Genomic DNA, 19,398 nt, shown 5'->3' on the forward strand with positions numbered 1-19,398 from the left:
GACAGCGTGTCTGAGACAGGTTTAGTGGTGCTCCTTGACGACATGGCGGGCATACAACCTTACGGCGGCGACAATTCTGACATGCTCGATTGATTCGTGAGCGCTGCGTGGATTGAGAGTGTCTCCAGACGCACTCAATGTTCAGGCGGACACAGTTGCCGCATCGCTCGCCCTGCTCATCGCATTTCACTTTTCGTGAAGCGCAGGTCTCGCATCCCCGACGCGACCTCTGCTTCTTCTTCTGAACCCCAGCCGGCATGACCGTAACGTTTCAGGATTGCTCGCACCATGGAGTGTTAGAGAATCTGTATCAGGCGATGGGCGGTGGTAATATGGTGGGAGTTGGTAACGCGACTTGGAGTGAGGTGAGGTGAGGTGAGAGGCGGGGCTTGGGACAAGGCAAATTGAAGCCTTCCTTGTTGGAGAAGTACAAGAAATCATCCTACGCTATCAAAGCCAAGATCAAGCGCGCATATGCACGCGATCGCATATTCTCTGCTCCCAAAATCCAAACGCCGCCGCTATAGCGCTTTCAAAATCCACCAATGGGGACCGTCTACGGCGAGAATCCTCACATCTTCTTGCAAGCCCTCAATACCCCATCGCCTCCAGCCTGGCAATCAGCCAGAAACAAACTGTCCTCCGTACTGGCTCGACGACGACAACGGCAGCCACAGCAGCTATCACAGCCAACAGCACCCAGCCGCGAGTGGCCACAGAGCTGTGCGCTTGCTCGGACATCGCAGCCCTCCCATTCTGAACACCGTTCTCATCCGCAATTCTGAAACTCGTGCCGCCAAACAAGTCCTCCAACCCGGTTGCAGTATCGAGATCACCCTTCAACGTCCAGTTACCCGGTCTGAGATCCAGACTCCCCTTCGTCCTGCTTTTCGCTGGCTCGTCCTCAAGCACTTCACCCATGCTGGTAGAGTGAGCAACCCGTCTAGTCTTAATGGGCGAGAAATCACTATCCTCATCTAGAGCAAAAGCTGCATGAACACCCTGCGCGGCTTGTGCTGCGTTCGGTTTGGTGAAACCCTTCCCGCTCTCAATACCTTCGCGCATCTGCTTCATGAAGTCCTGTTGCTTGCTCAAAGGTGCTTTCTTGAAAGAGACTTGGGTGGGTGGATTGCGGAGGCGGCGTTCCATGCTCATTGGTGCCGGAGGCAGGCGCCCGCGGAAGGGGTTCTGTTCGTTGGGCGGTTGGTAACGAAGCTTGGTGGGCTGTTCGTCACGTTGGCGTTGGCGGTCCTGCTGCGCGCGGGTGCTGTCATGGATGTCGAAAAGTTCGTTGCGCATGCCGCCCCAGCCAAGAGATTGATTCGTGCTTTGATTGTGTGCGCTGCGTAGCGTTGGAGGCTCGTAGTTGGTATCGATATCCATCATGTCGTCGTCAGTGATAGGTGGAGAAGGCGGCGGATTTGCGGGCAGCTCAAGTCTCGAGTAGCCTCTTCGCGGCTGTTGTGGTGCCAGTCTCTCAATCGGAAACGGTGTCTCGTTGCGTGGAAAGAGACGCAACTGCGGTGGTACAGAAGACGCCTGGCGATCGTACTGTTCTTCAGCAGGACCAGCCGCCCCACCAAAGAAATCGGCCTCATCTGGTTTGGGCATGATTTTGCCTCGAAGCACCCACCGCTGCGGGCTGATGGTGCGCTCACTGACCCATTGGCAGAGGGCGATGAAAGCAATCATGAATCCATGGGCGGCCATCAATTTCTGCTTGCTGAGCCCTCCTGTGGTAGTGACATCTGTTAAGCCGATCCAGGCGACAAGTCGAATTATGAGGAGCACTGCCTGAATGCGAAAATGTTCTGTCTGGCCGTTGACAGCTTCCATGCGCCAAGTATGGTGGTACCAGCTGCTGATGCCGGGATTGTACCATAGCAAGCACAGGCCGGTGAGTAGGGCCTTTGGTATCAGCGTCGCGAAGAGCTGATAACACGACGGGTCGAAGTGTAACAGCCGAGTCTGTTTCGCGCAGTCTTTGACGCTGGGGTCGAATGCGAACTCGACGGTTTCCGCATCCTCCGTGGTCATGGAGCCGGTGAGTGCTGCCAAAATGCCGTATGCATGCCACGCCATCTGAGCCAGCAGACTGGCGTACACAACCATTCCGGCTGCCTTCAACAGCATCCGCATCGACCACTTGCCCCAATCGTCTCTTTGACCGACTGGGCTGCCACCCCGTTTCTTCCGAGTCTGCAACATCATCCTTGATGCCTGTTGCGTCTTGCCATAGTAGTCTGCTTGCCGAATCTTCTGTTGTGCCTTGCTTGCGCACCTCGTACAGATGAGAGGCCACTTCTGCTCAAGGTCCGCCTTCAGCTGCGGTAGCCTTGCTTCGTATTCGGCATACTCAGGATGGTCCTCGTCTGGGAGAGCGTTCGAAAGAGCTTCCGTGTATATGCGCTGGTTGTTGCGGCACCGGTTACAGAAGATCTCATCGTCGTTTCGGGGCGCATCCCTGGGGAGGGGTCGGGTGAAGGTCTGATATCTGTGTTTGCTGGGTTGGACGGGCGGGGCGGCGATAGTATCGGGAGTGTCGACAACGTTGCCGTCGGTATCGTAGAAGTTGTAGGCCTCGCAGTTGGCGCACTGGAACTCGTGCGTGCCTTTGGAGTGAGGGGAGCGGGTCCCGCAGGAGTAGCAGCGTAGTCGCCAGAACATTGTGGTGTGTTAAGGGTAGTTGTGGTTCGTACATGGAGAGGAAGAGGATCACATCGCAGCGTGCGTCGAGTTTTGTGGGCAGTCGAACGAAGTCAAGTCATTAGTGAAATGTGTCGCATTGTTGTCTTTGCTGACTTGAGACGTGACTTTCGAGCGGACTTTAAACGGCCTTAATCAGCTTGGCTTTTGCCGTCCCGTTCCCTGCCGTCAACCCTAAATCTTAGCTCAACTCCTGTCGGGTACGCCATCTCGACACTCCAGGAGTCGAAATCTTCAATGTGTTGCAGTGTGCTCAGTTTTGAGATCACCGTTATGGCCTGGTACCTGACACACTACTCTGTACGAGTCTTTTAGCTAGCTGGCCACCAGGATCTCAACACAACGCCATGGGCGACCAACCAGGCAACAAGCACGACGCTCGAACTTCATCCATGGCCCGCACTGCACCGCAGTACATGGGCGCTCTCTTTGTCGGCCTGCTCGTTCTTCGCATAATCAATGCCCTGATGATCAAGACATCTTTCCAGCCAGACGAGTACTTCCAGTCGCTGGAGCCCGCCTTGGAGACAGCCTTCGGGCCTTCCGTCAACGCCTGGATCACATGGGAATGGCACGAACGTCTCCGATCATCGCTGCACCCTCTCCTATTTGCCTCAATCTACAATCTTGCGGACAGCATTTCCACGACTCTTGGTCTCACGCCAAGTGTTCGGGCAGAAGTGCTGGTGGCTGCTCCAAAAGTCTTGCAGGCCGTGTTCGCTGCTCTGACCGATGCGTACACTTACCGACTGGCCTGCGATATTTACGGCTCGAAGAGTCACGCATCAGCGGCAGCCCTCGTATTGTCAATAACTAGTCCATGGCAATGGTTCGCTTCAGTACGTACGCTATCGAACTCCATGGAGACCACCTTGACGATTATTGCGTTACGCTTGTGGCCTTGGGACCTTCTCCTGGGTTCGAGTCCAGAAGAGAAGCAGACCGCGTCAAACTCATCGTCAACTGGCCTCTACGGCTCGCTTTGCGCCGCTGCTATAGCCTGCATTCTCCGGCCAACCAACATCATCATCTGGGCCACCATCAGTATCACCGTTGTCTTCCGATATGGTGGCAAGCAAGCAGCGCTAAGGCTGGCGACTGCAGCGTCCATTTGTGGGTCAGCAGTACTTGCAGTTTCGGTCGCTGCTGATCGAGCTTTCTACGACGAGCTTGTACTGCCTCCTCTGCGCTTTCTGCACTTCAACGTTGTACAGTCATTGGCTGTCTTCTACGGACAGAATCGGCTGGACTACTACATCACCGAGGGTTTACCGCTGTTGCTTACTACAGCTTTGCCTTTCGGAGCCGTAGCGCTATGGCAAGCCTTGTACAGCCTGCGCAAGGATACATCGTCGTCAAATGCAGAGTATCGTATGACGGCCATATCGAGCACCCTTGCATTGACAGTCATCACGTCGGTGCTTGCTCTCGGCGGGATCTCCCACAAAGAAGTCCGGTTCATCTATCCACTACTGCCAATGCTGCATGTACTTGCGGCGGAGCCATTTTCAAGCTTCTTCCGGCGACCGGCTCGACCAAGTCGTATCATCATCTTGACTCTGGCAGCCGCGATTAACGTCGCCGTTATGTATTACACATCCTACGTCCATCAACGCGGCGTTGTCGATGTGATGCACTATCTACGCCACCAGCATGAGAAAAAGCTTGCCCTCTCCTCCACTCCGGGAGCTGGAGAGATGGTGGCTACGACGGTAGCATTTCTGATGCCTTGCCACAGCACGCCCTGGCGCAGCCATCTCGTCTACCCGGAGATCGAAGCTGGGGCCCTGACGTGCGAACCACCCATCGGACTTAGCGTCGAGGAGCGGCTAGGCTACATGGACGAGGCGGATGTCTTCTATGCCAATCCTATAGCATGGGTCGAAGACAACATGGCAAACACAGCGTCGATACGGCACGGCTCTTCTATGGACGCTGGAACATCAAGCGACGACGAAAAACTGGGCTGGCCACAGTATCTGGTATTCTTCCAGCAGCTAGAGCCCACCATGAAGGAGGTACTTGAAGGGACGAAGTATCGAGAGTGCTGGAGAGGTTTCAACACGCACTTCCACGATGACTGGAGACGAAACGGAGACGTGGTGGTGTGGTGTATGGCAGAATCGTAGCTTTCATGGTTGGTATGTCCAGTCATACTAAGTTCCACCTCCTCTCCGCGTGGAGAGACCAACGCCCATGGAAGACTTCTCAGCCAGTCGCGAGCTTTCTGAGCTGCGTCATATCGCCATTGAACTCGTCCGAGTCACCGCCATAGCCGTTGGAGTCAGCATACTGCCAGAAGGTGTAGAATGGCCAGCTGCCTTGTGGGTCACATGGGTCATCATTCCTGCGACTCGGTCAGTTCATCAAATCTTCAACACCAAGCAGATTACCACGTACCAGCACGCCATCATCAACGGACTCGTGCCCTTGAATGCACTCGAGTCCCCGGTGCACTCCGACCACCAGCTCGGGCTCGAGTACAACACCGGATACCTTCCAGTGTTCTCGTGATACCTATCGGAGAACTCCTGGATCCAGCCTTCCCAGTCGTCATTCTCGCTACAACTGGCTTCGAGATCCAGCATACCGGGCAACGTGATGCCGTCGTCGGTCCATCCACCACCGTTGTCGGCGAAAAAGTCCGCTTGGTCGGAGGCAGATGAGTCGCCGTGTGCGAAGTGGTAGCCGCCACGGATAAAGCCGGCGTCGGTTGCGCCGCCATAGTGCGACTGCAGCAAGCGTCAGACTAGGAAGCAGAGGGCGGCTCAGGCAAGCTGGCACATACCGAGAACATTGAATCTTCGTATGTGGTGCCTTCAGTGGCTTTGATATACACGAAGCGGAGGCCACCGTCGTTGTAGGCGGATTCAAAGTCGACGGAAGACTGGTAGTGGGAGATGTCGAAGCCGTAGACCTTGTCTCGCTTAGCGAGGTGAGGGGCAGCGAGGGCTGTGGTTGCCAAAGCCGTGAATGAGAAGAGGGTGAACATTTCGAAGGCAGCAGTGCTATTCAGTGGTAGTGTTTGAGGCTGTGATGGACTGTGTGATGTCTCCGAGATGAGAGAGAAACAGTGCTCTACTTATGCTTTCCTATGCTGCGACAGCATGCAACACTTGCTACCTTCCTTTGTTGTCGTCGCCCATCTGCTACGAGCCTTTCTGGTCGGTGTCGACGGTGAATACCACCAATCATGTCCTACACTCAAGTACGTGACATGCTAGGTTTCAGCAACCGGGCGTTCGGGGGGAGGACAAACGAAGATCGACAGTTCCCAGTGACCATCACGCCGGCCTGAGGCGGAGAGCTGGGGTTGTTCCGTTATTCCTACGTCCCACTTCGGTATGCTCAATGCAACGTAGCAGCTCCAGTAACACAAATGACGGATGCCAATCCCACGAGGCTCGGGTGGAGCGAGCATGTGGTTGCACAGAGAAGGGGACCCCGACTTTCAACTCCTTGATCGACGCCAACCAAACGCATAATTTCGCCTTGGAAGCTTGTCACGTTCCGTTTGGATCCGGGAGCTTGACGTGCCAAGTCGACACATCGCCTCCTTTGTGAACCCAATACTCCGTACTTCACCCTCACACCACAACGCAGGGCTGAGCTCGGAAATGGAACGACACCCTCTGCTGCCTTCTGATCGGCTGAAAGGTGTGCAGCACGCGACGGCATCCCGAGAGGCTGCAGCTCGGCATACCGTGAAAAGATACCTTACCTCAAAGACTGGGCACTACAGCGTCCTGCTGTTGGTGTCACTCGACGTGACGTCCATCTTGACGGACCTCATCTTGCAACTACTGACCTGCGAAGGTCGGGTGCCTGCGAAGGATGGGCGCGAGGCGCAGAATGTGCTTGGCATCGTGAGTCTGGTGTTCAGCTGCTTGTTCATGGCCGAATTACTGGCTAGCTTCTGTGTGTTTGGGTGGAAGTGTGTGTTCTAGGAGGTGTCGTCTCACCAAGGGTCGTACTGATTGCTGCAGCTATTTCCGCTCGTGGTTCCATTGCCTGGATGCTACTGTCATCACGGCCGCCTTCGTCATTGACGTACTACTCAAGGGCGTGTTGGAGGAGGTTGGGTCATTGGTGGTGGTGTTACGCCTGTGGCGTGTATTCAAGGTAGGCCATGGCTGTCCTTTCGATGGACATTCGCTTATGGCTTGTCCTCGCAGATCATTGAAGAGCTGAGCGCCGGCGCAGAAGAGCAGATGGAGCCTTTGCACGAGCGCTTGCATGAGCTGGAAGAGCAGAACGCAAAACTCCGACGTGAATTGGCTCTTTTGGGGACGAGTCGGGTCCCAGAAGTCGTTGAGAATCCATGAGAGACTGGAGACATCTGTCGTGACCGACAATTTATGAGCTACATGTATCTGACACGATCTAGATGACGAAATGACGATATGACAATTCCACGGCATTGTTCGACTCTACGCGTACCTTCACTTCCCACTCATCCACCGAACGTCTACTCATCATCATCATCAGTCAGCGAGCAGCCACGCAAAGCCGTCCAGGGTGTCTTGCTCCCACCGCTTGGACTCTGGCAGATCCTTGAAAGTATAGAAGAAGAAGTGTGGCACTCCCGAATAGACATCCAGGCGGGTCGGTATGCCTTCCTTCTTTGAGAATGTCGTCGAATATCAGAGCTTCGTCTCGAGCAGTATCGATCCCTGCCACCTGTGAGTAGGTCTTCGGGAAGCCTTTGTGGCCAAGACCGGCCTCGTCAGACCAGATCATGGGAGCAATGAGGCGAGAGTCAAGATCTGCCTTTAGTGCATCCCTTTTGAACTGCTCCATGCCGGCAGAGGTGGTGACGCTGTCCACGCACTCGTTCTGGGAACGGCTGAGGTTCCTCTCACGGTAGACTTCAGGGAGCAAATGAGCATTGCTTGGCGCTATACGGACACCAGCACAGCTGAACCACACTCTCGTGAGGGGAGGCTGAAGATTGTTGTCACGAGCAAGATGAGCGACCGAATTTGCAACATTGCCGCCGGATGATAAGCCTCCAAGGATGAAGCCCCTTGCTGCATCAGCACCGATCGTGCCCACATTATGTGCAATCCAGGACAAAGAGTCCCAACTGTCTTCGATGGCGACCGGGAATGGATGCTCAGGTGCCAGGCGATGCGTTGGCGCAACCACCACAGCATTGAAGCGCTTGACCAAGGATCGTGCCAGTGGTGCCAGAGTCATCGGATCGCCCATTATGAAGCCGCCGGCGAAGAACAATACGATCAACGGGCAGCTTGCAGCCTCCTCCCTAGCATTCGCAGGCCTGAAGACCTTCAGCGGGAGCATTGTACCATCCCGAGCTGGAGCGTGCAGAGTCTCCTGTTCGACTTCTGGGTCTGCCTGGTCGGCTTGCACGGCCGATCCCACATAGTGGCGCAGAATGGCGAGGGCTTTCGCTGCTTTCGACCAGTCGAGACCGGGGGCTTGATATGTTCGAAGAACCTGCAATGACCTGCTGAGTGACCTAGTTGACAGTCACGTTCAGGCTGTTCGTACCTCCTCAAACTCCTTGCTCGGCTTTGCGAGTTCGAGCACTTGCTGGGGTGTCAGGCTGGTGAAGTCCATCGCAAGCAGCGAGGGAATGCTTTGATCAGGGCCAAGGACGGTGCTTTGATGCAACGGAAGGCCACTGTCCCTCAGTCGATTTGCTTGTTTCCAGAGGAACCTCCGCCATCAGCGACAGCAGCATGTTTTTCAATAACCGTTTCCGCATCATGCTAGGTGAGCTGAAAATACGAGGCGCTGTCACACGGACGTACTAATTCTAAGCGCATGCAAGAGCCTCCAGCACACCAATGGGAGATGACGTAGATGCAAGGATGGACATGAAGCATCTGACCACCTCTTGCACGGAAGACCATGCTCGCAGTCCCGTTGATCGACTGACCTGTCTCATGTTTCACGAGAAAGCGAAAGACTGAGAGCAGCCCATCCCGCGGCCCAGGTAAGAGCGAGCTGTGTGGTGGATCCTCTCACAAACAGTCAACGCCCGCCGAACGGAGTGATGTGGCCTTGGCTGGTGCATTTCGGTCTTGGAGAAGACTGCGCGATCTGGCCACTGGGATGCTTCCACTGTCCCTCGCTTGAAAAGGCAAAAGCAATTGTCATGCCGGGAATGGGCCAGATGGTTCGTAGGTCGGGGGACGACTGCTTGAGCCACGTCTCCGAGACCTTGTCGCCTGCTATGAAGCCTTCTGTTAGACGATGGCGCTCTTACTGTCTCGGAGAACCGTAAACATAATATCCGCCCTCAACGATCTTTTACCTCGTCGAAGGATCCTCGGAACATACTTTGTAGTCTGGAATCTGCCACTTCTTCTTTTTACAACACATTGCTTGACACGCTTGCCATTCGGTAAGGCACTTCATCGTTTTCCATGCTTGACCACGGCTACCACTACTCATCGTGGCCATCGATAGTCACTCTCGCAACGGACATGGGGCAGACTGCGTACCAGCAAGCGGTCAACAGGGTAAGCAAGCTACCTTACTGAGGACGTAGCAAACATCTCTGGAGTCCGGCGGCCGTGAGCACGACTGTACGGCCACAAGACAAATGGTGTTTTCCGCACGAGAAGGAAAAACAGCGAACCCACTTGGTTGAGGAGCTCTCTTCTGCACGCAATATCAGGAGAGATTGAAGGCTGATTACAGCTGTTGATGCTCTGTTCACACCATGTGACCCTACCGAACAATATGGGTTGAGAATAAGACCGCCATCCAAAGGTACCTGCACATAGAAAGAACCTCAACATCCCAGGCCTCCATGATACATAGACTATTCCAGTTCCATACGATCGAGCAGATCCACTTCGGACTTCTCTGAAAAGGTACACATGGTGAATCGCTCCAGGTTACGGAGCCAGCGGCCAGTCTGATACGCCACATCTACGTACTCTTCAATGTCCCATTTGCCGTTGATTGATATGACTTGGTTCCGGTATAGGGCCTCGAAACGCTGCTTGACGATTTGTGGCTCTCCCGTCAGCCCCGAATAGTGGTCTGGCTGCAGGGTATCTGCATCCCAGTCGAAAAATTTGTCCGGTGGTGTGAGCGAGCTATGCAGGCACGACCTGTCCCAGCGCCAGATAGCTGGCTTACGAGTGAGAATTGTCGGCACCGCAAGAGCATCATCCCAATCCAAGACTGCCTTGATCTTCCAGCGACTGCGTGTCCCTTCGTCTTCGTGCTGGACCAAGATGTTGCGAGGCTCAAGGTCCCAGTGATGCAGCACACTGACATCCTCTTGCCAGGCCCTACTGTAGCGCTTGTCTTGCCGCATCTGGACACATATCCTTTGAAGCCTGTCGAAGTATTCTTTCTTGTACTCCACGTGCTGTCCGGTTTCGATGTCATCGTCCAGCTGGGCCTGTCGCTCAGCAAGCTGTGCTTCTATCAACGACAGCGCGGACTTCCCAACATCACTGCCGTCGCTCGCACGCCGCCGGGAAAGGTGGACGCTACAACTCTCGGCATCCGCTTCCACATGGTAAGGGCCACTAGAATTAGCCCAACACCAATGTACGACATGCACTGCTTCCTCGGTGCAGTGGAGACTTCCGGCCCGTGGGAATTGCACTTCCTCGAGCTGGGCGAGAATGTGTTTGTATTGCGTCACAAAGTGAAGCTTTTCGTTTAAACTCATGTCGTCGTAAACCTGATCCAGCCTCGGGGCATCGACGTAAGAAAGGACGGTATATGGCGAACATATGGCATTGTCCACGGTAGCATCGAACTCTATCACCTCAGCTACCGGGATGCCGTGCTGTCGAACAAACTTCATGACCGCCACTTGTGACTGAACAGCCTCGGAGACATCTTCTTCATCGGGTTGTCGAGGCATGCGGAAGATGACTTCGTTCACATTGGGCGGCGTCAGCGCCCCTGGCTTCCAGTTTACGTGGGCTAATACCACACGGTTGTAGCTTCCACCTTGCATACGTCGGAGGTCGTCAATGCTTGATGCCCGAATGCCTGTGGACAAGGCCAAAATCTTTTCTTTGAAGGTTTCGAAAGGCTCATGTTGATACTTGTCGGTTGACGACGTACTCCGAGTGTCAGACTGAGACGTGGCTGGTCGAGAGATGGGTGAGTCCATTTTGGTACTTGGTGTGGTGTAGTGCTTGGGATACTGTAACCCGTTAGTAGAAGCCATCGAAGTACTGTTTAATGGGAACTGGAAGCAAGCGAATAGTACCAGCACTGTCATTCTATAGCGCGAGCAAACAGGGAATGACGAAGAACCGTGATCAGCTCTTATTGAATGACGAGCTTGTGTTCGGGTTTATTAAGTTTCTGTCAGTCATGGGGAAGACCACGCTTCTTGTTGACGTTGTACCATACTTACATACTTGAGTGTCTCGATACCTATACCTTGATCCTATTCTTCTCCTCAACCTCATCTTCATTATTTCTCCAACGGCAGCGCACATCCAATCACCGGTCATCTTCAGTAGCTGGAAAGGTATGAACGAGAGTAAGAATGAATCCCAATACATGCTCAGCATATCATTGTCACTCGCGACCCAGTTTCTGGACGTTGAAGTACAAGTCCCGATTATGAAAGGAGGGATCGTAGTAGCACGGCATGTCTGGAGATGTTAGCTGGTTCGACCAAAACAGGGGAGCTACTGCATGCGGGCATACTGTGTAATAAAAAGAATATTGGGAAAGTGCGTCTGCTCAACCCAGGCTCCCATCAGTGAGCCCTAGACCCTTTGCACTTATGCTGGAGTCCCGGCTCGAGAGTTGACAGATTTGACAGATCTAACAGATCCCGCTCGAGACATAGGTTGGGATCCAGGGCGAGATTCGGCGCAAGATCCTGCCTGAGACTGGACTCGAGATGAGGCTTTGGCCGGAGTCAACTTAGAGCGAGTTCTCACTCGATCCGTGGAACGCGATCTGTTTCGTCCAGGAGGCTTGAGCCTGGTCGTCGACTTGGGATATCTTGGGCTTTTCTTGCTGATGCCGGCCTTCGGGGCGGTTTGTCGTTTCTCAGCCCACATTTCACGTTCCACGTCTTCGTCTCTCTCTATGGTATTCTTCTCCTTGTCGCATCCTGGACATTGTCAACCAGGACCTTCGGGATCTTTCATGGGGGTACATCCGTATCGGGTACAGTAGAACTGGTGGCTCTTGCAGTATGGCTGACCGAACGGTGTTATCCTACGCCTGCAAGGCTTGCCGCCTTGCTTCCGTTCTTGGCAGTGGTGTTGGGTTGGCATACTTCCGGCCACAAGCTTGCTGAAGAGAGGACTGGGCGTCAAGCTGAGTCTGCACTAAAGAGTTGCATAAGCTGGCAGGAGAACGATTTCCTGACGAGAAGGCTTTGCAGGCTGGAAAGGGTTTGTTTTATAGACAGGGCAGACGCCTTGCGCACCGGTGGATGGAAGTACATATTGAAGAGGAGTTTGCCTGGCCCGTATCACCTAAGAACGTAGCACTGAAGGGCGACATATCGGTCCTTCCACCGCGCTTCCAGGCCACAAGCACCGCGGCCCAGCAAAACGAAGCCATAGTATCACACAAGGTATGCCGAATTCGTGCGTCCGGCGTAACCAGAGACGGCGACCGAGAAGCGAACATCAAATTGTACATGTGGTGAACTGGCTTGCAGTGGGTTCTGTCGAGGAGGCATGTAGTGTGCAACCGAATTCGTGGTCAAGACAAACGTCCGGATGCTGGGATACCCGGCTATGTGTGTAAGACCTCATGTAGATTGAACTTCGTTCCTGAACTGTCGTAAGCTACACCCGCCCGACAAATAACCGGTGGCCGCTTGTGGTTGTGTACATGCAGGTAAGGATGCTGTTTTGAGGCGTCGGACGGTCGCAGTACAACACAACCAGGCGTCGTCCCAGTGGATTTAGCAAACCTTTGTGGACACCTGGTGCTCTTCCCGTGTCTCCAGACGATCAACGGCTGTTGACAGTATGCTGATGGCTTGGACAGGTTCGTGACATCCTCCTCGGGCTTGAGATACACACAGGCGGTAGGATATCGAACGGAAGGGGTCGCGTCGTATGTCAGATGGGACATCCATCCGTGACCCCCAATCTGCCCACGTCAAGCTCGTCAGCCTGATCCGGCGCTGCCAGTTTCAATCGTCTTAATATCCCGTGGTTTTCGTGCCGGGGCTCACAGCTGGGCATTCATCTGGTGTTTGAGACGTTTTAGGAGTCTCAATGAGGCCGGATGGGTAGCATCTCATTCCCAAATGCAAGGCCGGTGTGCCATATTTGGGCCCTCTCGAGCTGCGCTCTAGCGCTTTCTCTCCCCTATGCCGAATGCGCCGGACGATGCATAGGTAAATGACGACGCCAACACTGTGATGATGGTGAGAACATGGAGCATCAATGGCCTTCGCCCGTGTCGTCCATGCCAAGGGCGACTCAGGCAATCCGAACCGCCAACACCTGCCGCCACGATGCGCCTACATCCCCCCTTGAAACAGGCCTATCTTCAGTTGACCGCTTGGGACTCCAGCATGGAAATGTTTTGCGCAAATATCTGGTCGGCATCGGGGCGGCGGAGGCGTTGTCCGCGCCTGAAAGGCAAGATTGGTGGCCCGGCTCGTTTTTCGCAGCAACCACGTTGCCGTCATTCATTTCATCAACGACTCTACCGAACTCTACATGCAGTCCTGGGCCACGCAGAGCCACTCGCCGAGTGTCTCGACCCTGCTGCTTGTGGTGTGAGTTGCGCAAAAGCGCGCAGGTCAACCCGGCCTCATTCCCGCTAAGCGCCCATGTTCCTGCATGGCCAGCATGGTACAGCGCCACAGTAGGGTATAGCAAGCCCACTTGCACGCAGCACGATGTCGAGGCGGCACAGGCTGTCTCAGGATCATCGCTTCTACGGCGCCGCAACAGAGGAGCTGATGGAGCAAGACCATGATAGCAGCCGTGCGTTCCTACTACCAAATCAGAAAGACTTCCTGGCGCCGAACCTGAGGCGTATTCTCGCTGCCAGTATGCTGTGCCGCAGAGGGCCAGCTGATATCGGTAGGACAAGGCTGGACATCCCTTCGACGATGCCTACCCGCCGTTCCTGTCTGCTCTCTTATGTCAATTGAAGAAGCTGGTTGTGTTACGTTTCTTTGCTTGCTTTAGCCATTTGCTTATAAGAAGCCATTGCCTCAACATGGTCGCTTGGACCAGCAACACCTTCTCTTCGCTTCCTGAAGTAGTCAATCCCCCTCGTACTGATCGGAGCAGCGCCTATGGAAAGCAAGTAGCAGGCGGAGAAGAGAAGCAGACGTCAGAGCCTTACGTCCACAAGGAGTCTGTCTGGATTCACAATCCAAACGAGCAACAGCACGAGCAAGGAGGAGCCGATATACACTCCAAAGCCAATGATGAGGAGGGCCTCCAACGAAAGCGACGTCGAAAGACCTTGATATGGGGATGTAGCGTGATCTCGATCCTGATTCTGCTGGGTATTGGCCTTGGTGTTGGAGTTACGATGGGACTTCAGTCAGATGAGTACGTACAAGCATGCCGAAAGACCGTTTTGTCAGCCTCTTAACAGATTTCAGGTCTTCACACGCCGCCTCGAACAGGACGAGGCTGTCGGATTCCCCTGCCTCAAGGCCAAACGACACTTCATCTGCGCCTTCGGGGAGCAAAGGCGCGGTCGAACGATCCGGGCTCGCAGCGTGTGTCCTGAAGTCACAACTACATCTCGCATGGCCGACGCAGCTTCAAACGAACCAAAGCAATCTTCTACTGTTCTTTCAGCACAGCAGCGGCGAGATTCGGGTGTTGCAGAACAAGATACCAGAAGGCTGGACTGGGGGCTCTTCAAAGGACATCATCGCCGACGATGCGAAGCAGGGCACACCGATCGCAATCCGCTGCCCGGGAGGCGCTGGGGATGTTGCAGGGTTGCACGTCTTTTGTGCGTATCCTTGCCACTAACGCATTATACTCGCGGCTGATTTTGAACGCAGACATCAACAAAGAGAACCTTCTACGGCAACGCAGCATCACCAACCTCACGTACGTATGGTCAGACGGGCCTCTGAATGATCTCAAGGTCCGCGCCCTTGATTCAGCTCACGTTGGCCTGACGGCGGGCTTCTATGCTGGACCCATAGGCGACGTCAATCTGGAGGGGACGAAACCATACAGCGGCATGCGGGTCTTGGTCGGGACGGGTGACACCACGTTCAACCAGTACTCGTGGCGTCCAGGTCTGACGCAGTGGCATTACGATCAGAATTGGGAGGACATGAATGGAGAAGCTGCTCCCGCAATGTTTGCTTGGGGCAGAGGTCAGACCACCTATATCAACTTCATCGACCAGAAGAACGATGTTGCGACGTACTGGTGAGTTCCGAGCGCACGGCTGAGTGTAGTCTCGTCCCACAGCTAATGCTCCGACAGGATGGACACGGCGATGAAAAAAGCTAGCACTGATGCACATCGTATCAACGTTTGGACAAAGTGTAAGTTGAGCCCACAAGCGACCACATACACCGCGTCCGTGTGCGTCAATACATGGCTAACCGAATCCTCCCAGCATCCATCAACATCCCAAACCTCGACTCATCCGCCGGCCTATCCTACCACGGCAACCTCTTCGGCCGCGTTGCCGATAGTGGCAAGATTCAAGGATGGAACATGACGTACGAGGCAGAGAATTCCACCATCGGTTCAACCACGCTGTCTGAAGTGGCCGGTCCGCCAGGCTCACCGGATACCAGAGTCGCGGCGATGACGTATCCGCCTGCTGGACGTTATGATACCATTTTCGTGTTCTACCAAGCGAACGGGAATGAGATCGTGATGTCCACGGGCGATGTAGCGTCGGGCGCTTGGAACAGTACGACGTTGCCTGTGCCTGATTTATGACGTTCACGACTAGAGCAATCGGAACATGGGGGCGCATTTGGCTCATGAGTGTTTGAAAGTATTAATGTTCACAATGCGTATGAAGCATGCATGGCCTTGAAGGGTATTCGCAGACATGATTTCAGAGACGTTGCGCTAGTTACCTTGTAGAGATTGTACATCATATGCGGGTGGTCCTGCTTGTACATCCGTCAACTTTCAATAGCATGAGTCGCCCACTCTTGAGAAGGGTCGCACTCCCAATGCGCCTTCGCCCATTCAGATATCCTATACCGCATCCATCCGCTGTGCCACCGTCGGTAAGTATCCCGCTCATCCGTGTTCGACCAAAACGCCTGCTCAGGCTTCGGTGCTCCAAGTCTAAAAGCGCCGCTCAAGACACAAGAGTGCAGATAGTTGTAATCCGGACCATCGAGGTTGATCGTGGTGTTCCGCCAGGTGAAGGAGAAGCAGTCTTCGTGAGCCTCGCAAGCGATGCGGCAAGAGTTGAAATCGCTGTTGGGATCCACGGACAACGGCAGTTTGTTTCGGTCAATGGGTACAGCCCACTCGTGAGCATCGGCGATGTTGTTCCAGTCGACACTCTCGGACGGCAGACCATCCGGATATATCTTATCATAGACGTCGCGCAGCAGCAAGCGTGAGAACCCTAGCTCATGCTCTCGCTTGAACATCTCGTCGAAATCGTCCGCTTTCATATGGTGCATCGCGAGCGCCGCTTGGCACCACGCGATTGGCGATAGCGGGATAGAGCGAGGTGGGTGTTGGTTGACCATCGGCAAGATTTGAGTGACGTGGATACCCAACTCATCGTAGAGGACATCTGCAAGTGTGAAGTCTCCCGCCCACCATTCTCTCATCCGGCGCTCGTATTTGCTTGCGATACCTCGGCGCTCAACGGCGAACTCCCTCAGAAGTGCGCCGGACAGCACGATACCACTGCCACCTTGCGCAAAGTACAGAGGCTCGCGGTCGTCGCTTTTCTTGACTGCGAGACCGAGATAGTATTTCTGCTTGGATTCCAATGTTTGCAGCCATCGTTTTAGGTTCGGCCACGATACATACGTATCGGTCTCAACAAACAAATACCAGTCCCGATCCGGCTGGAGGTCCCAAGCCATGTCCAGCATGTGAAGCCACTTGTACTTGTCAAGAGCCCAGCCGGCCGTGCGTCCTTTGGTTCTCCAGTCACGCTCTATGGCCGGGATGCTCGAAAGAGATGGGATCTCGCTCTCCTTGCCATCTGCCTGCAACCGTTGCTGCTTCCAGTATATATCGAATTCTTTGTTGCCTTTCATGGCTGGTCGCGAGAACCTGGACAACACATCGTGGATTTGAATGTCGCCCAGGGTCTGGTTGAGATCCGAGAGGACCGAGAAATTTTGCACGCAGCTCAGCGAAGTCCGGAGCGTTGTAGGCAGATTCTGGAGACCTTCTTGGGCACCAGTCTTAATGATGACCGCGATATCCCCAGTATCGGGGTACAGCTCGCACATCGATCTCGATGCTTCACTCATCGCGTCCCGCGAAGGGGTTTGTTCGTAGCCTCGCCGCCATGTCCCCGAGAAGTACAGAATCGTTCCGCCCAGCAGAAGCAGTATACAGACACGCTGCAGCTTGTTAAGGCCAGATCCAGTGAACAGTGATGGCGGCATGCTGCCGTATGTACTCTAACATGTACATGTCATGGCAAAGATTTATCATCAGACGAGATGGAAGAGATACGACGAAGACCGCTGTGCCACAGAAAAGTATAAGCGTTGAACCAGTGCGTCCCTGCTGCAATGGGCCGCGCCGTTAGCGCCGTCGCGAATAGACGATTACTCGAAGCCAATCAAGACTTGCCTCTTGTCGACCAACTGCCGCTCGTCACACTCATCATCTGAAGACGCGACAGATGGATGCTGTTGCGGCACATCAGCATCATGAAACGCATTTTGGAATATTGGCAAACCAAATATGCCGCTGTTCAGTTGGCCAGATGTTCCTGGCAGTTTCCTACCAGCTCTATGAGTTCATGTGCTTGTGGTTGGCCCAGCCAGGCGAGTCTGTTTGGCAGCGACTGAGATACTTGGGAGAACGGCGTCGAGACTGTGGCATGAACCTCATTAGCAAAACGACATCCTCTTGAACAGTATGAACACAACAAAGCATCGCGAGATAAATAATGTTATGGCCAAGCCTGTCCAAGCAACATTCAAGACTCCAGGTCGTGCGGAGAGATCCACTTCCTCTTCGAGACAAGGGCAGCGACGAGCCCCACGTGTTCAGGTCTGGAATCTGCTGCAGGTCCAGACGGCTTGCCCCTCGATGGAAAAAGCATTGCCATTGACCTGGTTGTTGCGCTCATTGCTACGACATCTCACAATCTACTCTATACCATCGACTTTTGTTATTACACCTAAGAATCCCGATCACAATGCCTGGCTTTCCGCAGGGACTACACCCTCCTAGGTAGGACATCCTCAGCTTTGTCTTCAAATCGCTGCGCGACAGCTAACAGCATACAGTTGGATGGGAGACCTCGTCTCCAAGAAACTTGACCCAGAACTAGCAAAGACCATCCCAGTAACATGGTTTTGCTTCCCGGGTTCCCACGATGCCGCAACGTACAAGGACGGCCTGGCAGACTTCAGCTACCAATGCCAGGAGAAGAACCTGTACGATCAGATGATGACCGGCAATCGGAGTTTTGATCTTCGTCTCGCCCCCGGCAAGGACAACACGCACTTCATCGCTGTTCATGGCGTGGCTAAGAACACCGGCGACGACTTTAGCGATAATGCTAAGCAAGCCAAAGAAAACCATCTCGCAAGTAAGCAGACCCCTGCCAGCTTCATACGTAGATTGACTCGCTGAAGTTGTGATGCGTAGAGCAGATAATGAAATTCGCAAGGGAGCATCCCTCCGAGATCCTCATCATCAAAGTCCGCTTCGACGGTTTGGCAGAACCCATGCAGAAGCTCTGGGCCGACACCGCCTGGCACTTTCTTGGTGAACGTCTGCTACAAGCGCCCTCTAAGGAAGAGCCAAATCCAACATACGCCCAAGCCGTGGAAAGTAACCGCAATATCATCTTAGGCACTGGAGTGGGGTCACCAGACGGCCACCCGATCGCGAAATACTACTGGAAGGTTGGCGCTAACACCAAGAACTGGCTCGGTGAGAACAACGAATTGCTCTGGAATGAACCGACATGGCAGTCCGGTGATATCAAGAAGGTCCTGCACTCGACTGAACAGTACATCAACCAGAACCAGGACAAGCTCAAGGAGCGGAACAGATTCTGGATCGCGCAGCTCCAGCTCACCCCCGTGCTCGGTCAAAGCATTTCCACCTTCTTCAGTCAAGGCGGCAGTGTCAGACCAAAGGACCTTGCTCTGGGAGGTGGGATGGGCACGCATGGCAAGTTTGCTGGATCGAACAATGAGCTGCGACAGTCTGGTGTCTTGAAGAAGGCATTGTGGAGGAAGCACGCAAGCTGCATCCACTACGACTTTTGTGATAAGGACACGACTGGCGACATTGTGGCTATGAATTTGCCGAGCGGAGATGAGGATGATGCGGGTGAGGGAGCTGGTGAAGGTCATGAAGGTGGTGGCGGCAGAGGCGGGAGGGCCGGGAGAGGCGGCCGTGGGAGGGGAAGAGGTCGTGGGCATGATTAGTGGTGTTGCTGGGGAAAGGCGAGTGAACCTGAAAACGAAGTGTAACGATGTTGAACTTTCTCATTGATACCTCAATCGAAGTCCTCCTGAAACAGATTGCTCGCAGACTCTGATCCGCGTAGGACGGATGCTCGTAACGAGCCCTGGCATCT

At 54.2% G+C, this 19,398-nt stretch overlaps 9 protein-coding genes across 9 annotated transcripts; 4 read left to right on the forward strand and 5 right to left on the reverse strand.

The window, feature by feature from the left end:
* Nucleotides 1-591: 591 nt before the first annotated feature.
* LTR77_004618 (uncharacterized protein) lies at nucleotides 592-2,667 on the reverse strand (the record flags this gene model as incomplete). The annotated part of the gene is made up of 1 exon (XM_064801871.1): nucleotides 592-2,667. The coding sequence occupies one exon, from the start codon at nucleotides 2,665-2,667 to the stop codon at nucleotides 592-594; it is 2,076 nt and encodes a 691-aa protein (XP_064660501.1).
* Nucleotides 2,668-3,053: 386 nt separating this feature from the next.
* GPI10 (glycosylphosphatidylinositol anchor biosynthesis) lies at nucleotides 3,054-4,835 on the forward strand (the record flags this gene model as incomplete). Its single annotated transcript, XM_064801872.1, has 1 exon — nucleotides 3,054-4,835. One exon carries the CDS (start codon nucleotides 3,054-3,056, stop codon nucleotides 4,833-4,835), a length of 1,782 nt encoding a protein of 593 aa, XP_064660502.1.
* A 237-nt stretch (nucleotides 4,836-5,072) lies between these two features.
* LTR77_004620 (uncharacterized protein) lies at nucleotides 5,073-5,698 on the reverse strand (the record flags this gene model as incomplete). The annotated part of the gene is made up of 2 exons (XM_064801873.1): nucleotides 5,073-5,438; nucleotides 5,495-5,698. The coding sequence occupies 2 exons, from the start codon at nucleotides 5,696-5,698 to the stop codon at nucleotides 5,073-5,075; spliced, it is 570 nt and encodes a 189-aa protein (XP_064660503.1).
* A 625-nt stretch (nucleotides 5,699-6,323) lies between these two features.
* Nucleotides 6,324-7,031, forward strand: LTR77_004621 (uncharacterized protein; the record flags this gene model as incomplete). Its single annotated transcript, XM_064801874.1, has 3 exons — nucleotides 6,324-6,640; nucleotides 6,693-6,828; nucleotides 6,882-7,031. 3 exons carry the CDS (start codon nucleotides 6,324-6,326, stop codon nucleotides 7,029-7,031), a joined length of 603 nt encoding a protein of 200 aa, XP_064660504.1.
* A 163-nt stretch (nucleotides 7,032-7,194) lies between these two features.
* LTR77_004622 (uncharacterized protein) lies at nucleotides 7,195-8,289 on the reverse strand (the record flags this gene model as incomplete). The annotated part of the gene is made up of 2 exons (XM_064801875.1): nucleotides 7,195-8,166; nucleotides 8,221-8,289. The coding sequence occupies 2 exons, from the start codon at nucleotides 8,287-8,289 to the stop codon at nucleotides 7,195-7,197; spliced, it is 1,041 nt and encodes a 346-aa protein (XP_064660505.1).
* A 1,213-nt stretch (nucleotides 8,290-9,502) lies between these two features.
* LTR77_004623 (uncharacterized protein) lies at nucleotides 9,503-10,822 on the reverse strand (the record flags this gene model as incomplete). Its single annotated transcript, XM_064801876.1, has 1 exon — nucleotides 9,503-10,822. One exon carries the CDS (start codon nucleotides 10,820-10,822, stop codon nucleotides 9,503-9,505), a length of 1,320 nt encoding a protein of 439 aa, XP_064660506.1.
* Nucleotides 10,823-13,869: 3,047 nt separating this feature from the next.
* LTR77_004624 (uncharacterized protein) lies at nucleotides 13,870-15,581 on the forward strand (the record flags this gene model as incomplete). Its single annotated transcript, XM_064801877.1, has 5 exons — nucleotides 13,870-14,210; nucleotides 14,264-14,625; nucleotides 14,678-15,056; nucleotides 15,114-15,175; nucleotides 15,250-15,581. The coding sequence occupies 5 exons, from the start codon at nucleotides 13,870-13,872 to the stop codon at nucleotides 15,579-15,581; spliced, it is 1,476 nt and encodes a 491-aa protein (XP_064660507.1).
* A 191-nt stretch (nucleotides 15,582-15,772) lies between these two features.
* On the reverse strand, nucleotides 15,773-17,236 carry LTR77_004625 (uncharacterized protein; the record flags this gene model as incomplete). Its single annotated transcript, XM_064801878.1, has 1 exon — nucleotides 15,773-17,236. One exon carries the CDS (start codon nucleotides 17,234-17,236, stop codon nucleotides 15,773-15,775), a length of 1,464 nt encoding a protein of 487 aa, XP_064660508.1.
* Nucleotides 17,237-18,095: 859 nt separating this feature from the next.
* Nucleotides 18,096-19,246, forward strand: LTR77_004626 (uncharacterized protein; the record flags this gene model as incomplete). The annotated part of the gene is made up of 2 exons (XM_064801879.1): nucleotides 18,096-18,396; nucleotides 18,456-19,246. 2 exons carry the CDS (start codon nucleotides 18,096-18,098, stop codon nucleotides 19,244-19,246), a joined length of 1,092 nt encoding a protein of 363 aa, XP_064660509.1.
* Nucleotides 19,247-19,398: the final 152 nt, after the last annotated feature.

Source organism: Saxophila tyrrhenica, assembly GCF_035928015.1.
Source record: "Saxophila tyrrhenica strain CCFEE 5935 chromosome Unknown scaffold_6, whole genome shotgun sequence".
Lineage (NCBI taxonomy): Eukaryota > Fungi > Ascomycota > Dothideomycetes > Mycosphaerellales > Extremaceae > Saxophila > Saxophila tyrrhenica.